Source organism: Salvelinus fontinalis, chromosome 4, assembly GCF_029448725.1.
Source record: "Salvelinus fontinalis isolate EN_2023a chromosome 4, ASM2944872v1, whole genome shotgun sequence".
NCBI classification, from domain to species: Eukaryota; Metazoa; Chordata; class Actinopteri; order Salmoniformes; family Salmonidae; genus Salvelinus; species Salvelinus fontinalis.
The window spans coordinates 32397019-32407435 of NC_074668.1; the positions used below are offsets into that span (position 1 = coordinate 32397019).

Here is a 10417-nt window from a genome sequence, read left to right on the forward strand (position 1 = left end):
TGGCCAGGTCGCAGTTGTAAATGAGAACTGGTTCTCGACTGGCCTACCTGGTTAAATAAAATTAAATAACAAATTAAATGAACGCGACCTCTCCCGGCTCTTAGTGACACCTACCCATGAGCCCCCTCTCTTTCCTATGTAATTCTATAACCAGCATCCTCCACCAAATCAGAACCAATCATACATGGCTATGCTTGGACAGTACAGTAAAGAAAAGTAAAGTAGAGCTTAGTACAAATCAGTTGAGCACACTAGAGTTGAGAACTTTATAATGAATCCTATTTAGGATACATCACCATGAAGAGAATGACATTCAACATATCCATAATTATGCATTTCTGTGTAGTATTGATCAGGGACCCATGATGAATATCCGTTACCACAATTCTGTTACCAAGTGTAAATCCACTTCACGTACTGTAGTTCAATAACCAAAATATATATATTTTTTTAAACGCAAGGTGTCATGTCATAGCTGACACCCAATCATTTCTGCAGACATCTTTGAAACTTAATTCGGAGCAGATATTTAAGAGTTTTGGACAACGTGGTCACATAAAAAACAGAGGGAGGAAATATTACCGAAATTCTGTCCCAACTTTGCATCTGCACAGCTCTTCCAGTAAATGTGTTTTTGACAAATGTTCAATGTACATTTTAAAAGTAGTTCTTGATCATAGAGTTATACGGTTTGTTAAACTTTGAAATCAATGGTTTTGGTTTGGCGTACATTGTATGTGAAAAATCTTAGTCTCAGCGTAATTCCGTTATCGTGGAATTGCCCAAATAGAGTGGCTGGTATCATGCTCAACCCAGCTTCTCAGTAGAAAAACAGGACAAAGAATCCAGGCCACTGGACTGAGGATAAATGAAGGCAGGAAGAGAAGTAGGAGGAAGAGGACTGAACTAACAGGGACATGAAGGACTTTACACATACCCTTCGCCTGCATGATGCTGTCAAGCGAGAACGAGACAGACACAAGCGCCAAACAATTTAAGTACCACGAGCCATGTCTCTTGTCTGTACCCTAAATGCCTTCAGAAGATGGGGAAAATAATCTCTAGAAATTCACCAAAGACACTTTGGGAGACAGTGATTCACAGCACATTGTTTATCATGATGACAACTGCGATATGCTCTTCCACACAAAAATATATATGCCTATTCTGTTCTGAATGTTGTCATATTTGTAGAAATAAACTAGCCAGAGGATGGTGTAATCAGATCTTGATGTAATCAGACTTTATTGATTGGATTTAATTAGGCTACACATCTTGCCTGGGTTATAAATGAAGGACCCCTACAACCATAGCCATAGTTTGGGTGTGGGGGTAGTGCAGCTCAGCTAAACCTAGGGTATGGCAAAGCGAGGTGTGTAGAAATACACCCGCCGGTTGGAGCTCATTTACTGTACTTATACACAATTTTAAAACAATAAAATGCTATTTGGAAAACAGCAAAAGCAAACAAAAATGTCCCCCAGACATTATCACGTCAATATTAGGGTTAAATATCTGTGAAATGGCGTGTACAATGCCCTCCTCAACCTCATACATATGCTACACAGACTAATTTAGCCTACTTGGGGAACAGCGCAACATGAAGAAATAGATGCATAATACACGCTATCAAGGCCGACATTGACACTATGCCAGAAAAATCCTGCACATGCATTGAAATAAAAGGCATACATAAAAGGAATTACTTAGGCCTACAAATCGACAAGGACAAACAACTCGACCAAGGAATGACGAAAAACCTACACATTAAGGCAGCATTCGTGATTCAGCACCGCTGAATGGACAGTGCCTCGGTACAGGTAGGCATAGTGGAGCTCCGTGGGGTGTGGCTATATGGACAGTGTCTCTGTCTATTAGCCAGGTAGAATTAGGCTATTCAGTTTGTGGGCAGGTAGACATTTTCTGAGCAGAGTTGAGTAGCCTACAATGCTTATATGAAAATCATAACTGGCATGCAGATCTTTAGAAATTGTAGGATCAATTGTAAATTGTCACTCATATGAAAAAGATTGCAGACCCCCTGCTATATGAAGTCACCCTTGTGGAACGGCACATACAGTGTACTATGACAGTGTCATTGTCTGGTGCGCTTCTCACCAAAATTGTACCTCTGCATTCAGAGACATTCCTTCTAATGTCTGTACCCAGCTCATTTTTGTATTTGCCTGTCTGCATTAAATCGCCAGGGAAGGAAAACATCTGGGTGCTCAATATACACAAAAACAGCCCTACATCCACACTATAGCTAAATAACTTAGTAACTTAATGACGTTTTACCAGCAAGAATGATCTGTTAATTCAGGAAGATGGACAAGCAAGAGCGAGAGATGGAAATGCATTACAGCAGAGGCAGGTAGGCTACAGGTAGGGATGCAGGCAGTGGATGATGATGTACAGAAGTTTACATTCACCTTAGCCAAATACATTTAACCTCAGTTTTCACAATTCCTGACATTTAATCCAAGTAAAAATTCCCTGTTTTAGGTCAGTTAGGATTACCACTTTATTTTAAGAATGTGAAATGTCAGAATAATAGTAGAGAGAATGATTTATTTCAGTTTTTATTTCTTTCATCACATTCCCAGTGGGTCAGAAGTTTACATGCACTCAATTAGTATTTGGTAGCATTGCCTTTAAATTGTTTAACTTGGGTCAAAGTTTTTGGTAGCCTTCCACAAGTTCCCTACAATAAGTCGGGTGAATTTTGGCTCATTCCTCCTGACAGAGCTGGTGTAACTGAGTCCGGTTTGTAGGCCTCCTTGCTCGCACGCGCTTTTTCAGTTCTGCCAACAAATTTTCTATAGGATTGAGGTCTGGGCTTTGTGATGGCCACTCCAATGACTTTGTTGTCCTTAAGCCAATTTGCCACAACTTTGGAAGTATGCTTGGGGTCATAGTCCATTTGGTAGACCCATTTGCGACCAAGCTTTAACTTCCTGACTGATGTCTTGAGATGTTGCTTCAATATATCTACATAATTTTCCATCCTCATGATGCCATCTATTTTATGAAGTGCACCAGTCCCCCCTGCAGCAAAGCACCCGCACAACATGATGCTGCCACCCCCGTGCTTCATGGTTGGGATGGTGTTCTTCAGCTTGCAAGCCTCCCCCTTTTTCCTCAAAACATAACGATGGTCATTATCCCCAAGCAGTTCTATTTTTGTTTCATCAGACCAGAGGACATTTCTCCAAAAAGTACGATCTTTGTCCCCATGTGCAGTTGCAAATGGTAGTCTGGCTTTTTTATGGCGGTTTTGGAGCAGTGGCTTCTTCCTTACTGAGCGGCCTTTCAGGTTATGTTGATATAGGACCCATTTTACTGTGGATATAGATGTTTAAAGGCACAGTCAATTTAGTGTATGTAAACGTCTGATACAGTGATTTTGATACAGTGATGTATAAGTGAAATAATGTCTGTAAACAATTGTTGGAAAAATTACTTAGGACATCTACTTTGTGCATGACACAACAGACTTGCCAAAACTATAGTTTGTTAATAAGAAATTTGTGGAGTGGTTGAAAAAATTTGTTTTAATGACTCCAACCTAAGTGTATGTAAACTTCCGACTTCAACTGTAGGTACTGCCAGCTATAGCAAGAAGTAAAAAAAGTTAGCCCAGCTAGATAATCATTAATTATTTGCGTGATCTCAATTATCATTCTGTCACTGCATGACAATGCACATTTGTTATAGCCTGCAATTGTTATTGTCTTCAAAGCCAAAAACAAGACATGTATTTTTGGAAAATGCTCTTGTTCAGTTGTTTATTTTCATACCAATAGGCCTACCTGAAACCAAAATTGCACTAGCCTGCTGGGCGAAAAAATGAAAATAATAAATTAGGCTTACAGCTATCACAACCTATATTTTAGTAGCAATAAGACAGCTTGTGGTTTCAAAAAAGGAGGACTCCCCTCCCAATTAAAATGAACCCCTGGCTATCAGATTACAACAAGGCTTACAAGACCAAGTTCAAAGCAATCAGCACACTGCCTAAACAGCTTATCGGCAAAGGAAATGGCACTCTCTCTGCCCCCTGCTTTCTAAAAGTGACAGAAAAGGGTGCACAGGCTAGAAGCTGCTCTCCAATGCTCTGCATGGTCCTAAAGCCAGCCTTTACAGGTAAACAACCATTGCAATTTTAAATCAGGATTGGAATGATTTTAGTCTACGTTTCTTGTTGTTGCCTCTGCTGGAGGGGGGTGCTGAGATTTTTCGGCACGCTAGAGACAGCTATATCGAACCGCCAATACAGAACTGGTTAAGCCCCAGTGCATAATATTGTTTTATTTTTATTCTGATTTTTCAGGGGGTGCTGCAGCACCCTCAGCACCCCTACTTCCCGCGGCTATGTCTAGAACCTAGGCTATGGGAGAATATCCATATGATAAGAGTAATACCACTAAACAAACAACAGCCAACATATATACACAGTACCTGTCAAAGGTTTGGACACACCTATTCATTCAAGAGTTTTTCTTTATTTTTACTATTTTCTACATTGTAGAATAAAAGTGAAGACATCCCAACTATGAAATAAAACATATGGAGTCATGTAGTGACCAACAAAAGTGTTAAACAAATCAAAATATTGTATTTTATACATTCTTCAAAGTAGCCACCCTTTGCACTGTTGACAGCTTTGCAAACGCTTGGCATTCTCTCAACCAGCTTCACCTGGAATGCATTTCCAACAGTCTTGAAGGAGTTCCCACATATGCTGCGCACTTGTTGGCTGCTTTTTAAAATAATATATACAGTTGAAGTAGGAAGTTTACATACACTTAGGTTGGAGTCATTAAAACTTGTTTTTCAACCACTCCACACATTTCTTGTTAAGCTTAAATCACCCTCCCGGATCCGGGATCCTCCTCATCAGAAACGCTGACTAGCATAGCCTAGCCTAGCGCCACAGGGAATATCATATAATATAATTTCATGAAATCACAAGTCCAATACAGCAAATGAAAGATAAACATCTTGTGAATCCAGCCAACATGTCCGATTTTTAAAATGTTTTACAGCGAAAACACAACATATATTTATGTTAGCTCACCACAATAGCGCAACACACAAAGCCATTTTTTTCACCGCAAAGATAGCTTTCACAAAACCCACAAATAGAGATAAAATGAATCACTAACCTTTGAACAACTTCATCAGATGACAGTCTTATGACATCATGTTATACAATACATTTATGTTTTGTTCCAAAATGTGCATATTTATAGCTACGAAACCTAGTTTTACATTGTGAACATGGCGCAAAAATGCTCCAAACAGTCACGTAATCTAACAGAAAAACTCATCATAAACTTTGCTGAAAAATACATGTTGGACATATAATTAATGATACACTGGTTCTTCATGCAACCGCTGTGTTAGATTTAAAAAAAAATAACTTAGTAAAAAGTAGTAAAAAGCACATCATACAATAATCTGAGACAGCGCTCAGCCATTCTCCGCCATGTTGGAGTCAACATATTCAACAAAAATACAAAATAACATCATAAATATTCTCTTACCTTTGATGAACTTTCATCAGAATGCAGTGCCAGGAGTCCTAGTTCCACGATAAATCGTTGTTATGTTTAAGAATGTCCATTTCTTCTGTCGAATTAGCAACTTTTGGCTAGCTCATGTGTCCATGAAAGTTTGGCGCATGGAACGAAAAATTCCAAAAGTCATAATAAAAGTCAAATAAACTGGTCAAACTCAGTTGAAAATCCATCTTTAGGATGTTTTTCTCGTATGTATCAAATAACGTCCCAGACGGAGCATTTCTTCGTGTCTACCTAACGCATTGCAGAAAACGATATGGTACACCCAGGTGCGCAGCAAAATACTGCCAATATGGCTGACCTGTCACTCCAAAAGCTCTCATTCGGTCCCACATCAGGCTAGACACCTCATTCAACGTTCTACTGCCTGTTGACATCTAGTGGAAGGCGTATGAAGTGCATACATATCTATAAATACAAGGCAATTGAATAGGAGCAGCCCTTCACAGAGACCCATTTCAGAATTTTCATTTCCTGTTTGGAAGTTTGCCTGCCAAATGAGTTCTGTTTACTCACAGATATAATTCAAACAGTTTTAGAAACTTCAGAGTGTTTTCTATCCAATAGTAATAATAATATGCATATCATATGATCTAGAACAGAGTACGAGGCCGTTTAATTTGGGCACTATTTTTTCCCAAAGTGGAAATGGCGTCCCCTATTAAGAAGAAGTTTTAACAAACTATAGTTTTGGTAAGTCGGTTAGGACATCTACTTTGTGCATGACACAAGGAATTTTTCTAACAATTGTTTACAGACAGATTATTTCACTGTATCACAATTCCAGTGGGTCAGAAGTTTACATACACAGAGTTGACTGTGCCTTTAAAAAGCTTGGAAAATTCCAGAAAATTATACCATGGCTTTAGAAGCTTCTGATAGGCTAATTGACATAATTTGAGTCAATTGGAGGTGTACCTGTGGATGTATTTCAAGGCCTACCTTCAAACTCAGTGCCTCTTTGCTTGACATCATGGAAAAAATCAAACGAAATCAGCCAAGGCCTCAGGAAAAAAATTGTAGACCTCCACAAGTCTGGTTCACCCTTGGGAGAGATTTCCAAACGCCTGAAGGTACCACGTTCATCTGTACAAACAATAGTACGCAAGTATAAACACCATGGGACCACGCAGCCGTCATACCGCTCAGGAAGGAGACGCGTTCTGTCTCCTAGAGATGAGCGTACTTTGGTGCGAAAAGTGCAAATCCATCCCAGACCAACAGCATTTGGACCTTGTGAAGAGGAAACAGGTACAAAAGTATCATATATCCAGAGTAAAACGAGTCCTATATCGACATAACCTGAAAGGCTGCTCGGCAAGGAAAAAGCCACTGCTCCAAAACCGCCATAAATTAGCCAGACTACGGTTTGCAACTGCACATGGGGACAAAGATCGCACTTTTTGGAGAAATGTCCTCTGGTCTGATGAAACAAAAATAGAACTGTTTGGCCATAATTACCATCGTTATGTTAAGAAGTAAAAAGGGGGAGGCTTGCAAGCCGAAGAACTCCATCCCAACCGTGAAGCACAGGGGTGGCAGCATCATGTCTGCTTTGCTGCAGGGGGGACTGGGGCACTTCACAAAATAGATGCCATTATGAGGATGGAAAATTATGTAGAGATATTGAAGCAACATCTCAAGACATCAGTCAGGAAGTTAAAGCTTGGTCGCAAATGGACAGTGACCCCAAGCATACTTCCAAAGTTGTGGCAAAATGGCTTAAGGAAAACAAAGTCAAGGTATTGGAGTGGCCATCACAAAGCCCTGACCTCAATCCTATAGAAAATGTGTGGGCAGAACTGAAAAAGCGTGTGCGAGCAAGGAGTCCTACAAACCTGACTCAGTTACACCAGCTCTGTCAGGAGGAATGGGCCAAAATTCACCCAGTTTATTGTGGTAAACTTGTGGAAGGCTAACAAAAACGTTTGACCCAAGTTAAACAATTTAAAGGCAATGCTACCAAATACTAATTGAGTGCATGTAAACTTCTGACCCACTGGGAATGTGATGAAATAAATAAAAGCTGAAATAAATAATTCTCTCTACTATTATTCTGACATTTCACATTCTTAAAATAAAGTGGTGATCCTAACTGACCTAAGACTGGGAATTTATACTATGATTAAATGTCAGGAATTGTCAAAAACTGAGTTTAAATGTATTTGGCTAAGGTGTATGTGTAACAGTATAACTTTACGTCGTCCCCTCGCCCCGACACGGGCGCGAACCAGGGACCCTCTGCACACATCAACAACTGACACCCACGAAGCGTCGTTACTCATCGCTCCACAAAAGCCGCGGCCCTTGCAAAGCAAGGGGCAACCCTACTTAAAGTCTCAGAGCAAGTGACGTAACTGATTGAAATGCTACTAGCGCGTACCCGCTAACTAGCTAGCCATTTCACATCCGTTACATATGTAAACTTCCGACTTCAACTGTATGTGTATATATATATATATATGTATATATATATATATATGTGTGGCCAACACTTAAAATAAGTGGATTCGGCTATTTCAGCCAGAGTCGTTGCTGATAGGTGCAGGGGAAAAAAATAAGAGCACACCGCCATGCAATCTCCATAGTCAAACATTGGCAGTAGAATGGCCTTACTGAAGAGCTCAGTGACTTTCACATGGAACCGTCATGAGATGCCACCTTTCCAACAAGTCAGTTCGTCAAATTTCTGCCCTGCTAGAGCTGCCTCGGTCAACTGTAAGTGCTGTTATTGTGAAGTGGAAACGTCTAGGAGTAACAACAGCTCAGCCACAAAGTGGTTGGCTACACAAGCTCACGGAACGGGACCGCCGAGTGCTGAAGCGCAAAAAAATCCTCTGTCCTCGGTTGCAACACACACTACTGAGTTCCAAACGGCCTATGGAAGCAACGTCACCACAAGAACTGCTCTTCGGGAGCTTCATGAAATGGGTTTCCATGGCCGAGCAGGTTCACACAAGCCAAAGATCACTATGTGCAATGCCAAGCGTCGGCTGTAAAGCTTGCAGCCATTGGACTCTTGAGCAGTGGAAACGCGTTCTCTGGAGTGTTGAATCACACTTCAGCATCTGGCAGTCCGATGGACGAATCGGTGTTTGCCAGAAGAACGCTACCTGCCTTAATGCAGTGCCAACTGTAAAGTTTGGTGGAGGAGGAATAATGTTATGGGCCTGTTTTTCATGCTAGTGTCCACATATTTTTGGTGATGTAGTGTATATTTAGAAGATCACATAGGCTCCCAATTAATGTCAACAGAATTGGGATTTAGAGTGGTCAGAACTGGAGATCATACACAAGGATAAAATAGGCCAGGTGTGGACTACATTACAGCACCCCCTCCAGCCGCTTGTTTTCAGTGGTCACATGAACAGCCGGTGAAGTATTAAAATGCACGTCATTTTGCGCAATGACAAAACCAAGTGGGTAACACTGGAGCCTCATAACATACTAAAATGCAGCGTTTTTCTTCACGATCAAGGCCTACTTAAGTGAACGTAAGATCGGTAGAAAGGATTATAATAGTTTCAACTGACAGTTCAATAGGTGGTTATTTGGTGCTCTCCAATGGATATTTATTCTCCCAAGATAGGCTATAACTCCTTAATCTCTTTAAATAGGTTATTCTAATAAAAAATGTAACTACACAGAAAGAACATACATCAAAAATACTTTCTATAAAGATATGACAAAACTTTTAAACTAATAACATGTTTGCATTATGTTCCAGTAAAAATGCTAAACTTTTTTTTCTTCCATGTTTTGAACATTATACCCTGAGAAATGACATTGTCCTTATTTTATTTCAATGAGTGCCAGCTTTCCACCACCAGCTATATCAACAGTATGTTATGTTCAACGCGTGAATCAGCAAAACTATGACAATAGGTCAAAAATAAAGAAATATAAAATATCCTTATACCTTTTAAAACTCGATTCACCGCTGTCATCTCCAAATGCATTTCCTTCACTGACCACAAGCTTCCAGGCACACAAAAGCATTTCGTGGCATGTTTGAGGTCCACATAAATGAGGTAAATAGCGTTCCAAAATCTTACCAGCTTTACAGGGATCCTTATATTCGATCACATCTGAAGTGGCAGTGGGCTCCACATAGTAGCTTGTTTCTATTGCTTCTAGATAGATCGCAGATATCACGCAAAGGCAGGGTAGAAGAAACAAACATCTCGTTGTGAGATCCATGATTCGTGAGTGGAGGGTAGATTACAGCGAAAGACGAAAAATAAGAGATAAAGAAAAAAGGACAGAAGGAGAGAGAGAAAATGGGAGGTTTTGGGGAAATTAGATCTCTCCGGAGGGCGGGTTTAAAATCAGAGCTCAGCCTCTCCACAAAGTCTTGATTATGGGGCAGTGATTCGCTCCCTAGTCGTGCTCCGGGGTAGCGCATTTGCTTGCAAACTTCGGTGATCGTGGCACATCATCACGTTGTGATCTATGGAGACGAGCCATAGCGATGGGGGCCCGTATTTACTCGTCTGTAAAATACTTATTCATCTTAGTCTTTAATTAATTATAATCCCTAAATGTAACTTTACAAACATGATTATATTGTGTAAACACATTTCATTTCAACAGCACAAGATCGGAATGTGCATGGTCAATACTGGAAAATGAAGATCAACCAGTCTTATGTTTTTGTGTACCATGTGTTTCTGTGCATATGAGAAATAAACTTGACTTGATTTGTGTCATTTGAAAGTAAGTAAATCAAAAACCTATCATTACAAAGTTACAAATAACATTTTGTGTTTCATCATCCCAAATGATCACACCCCTCTGCTCCCATAGTCGATATAAAGAAAGGCCAATGGAGA

At 40.1% G+C, this 10417-nt stretch overlaps 1 protein-coding gene across 1 annotated transcript in view; it reads right to left on the reverse strand.

The window, feature by feature from the left end:
• Window positions 1-9978, reverse strand: part of LOC129853553 (bone morphogenetic protein 1-like) — a 59717-nt gene extending 49739 nt beyond the window's left edge. Inside the window, exon 1 of the mRNA XM_055919707.1 lies at window positions 9641-9978. Coding sequence (XP_055775682.1) covers window positions 9641-9785 — 145 coding nt within the window. The 5' untranslated portion in view covers window positions 9786-9978. The remainder of the gene's footprint in view (window positions 1-9640) is intronic.
• Window positions 9979-10417: the final 439 nt, after the last annotated feature.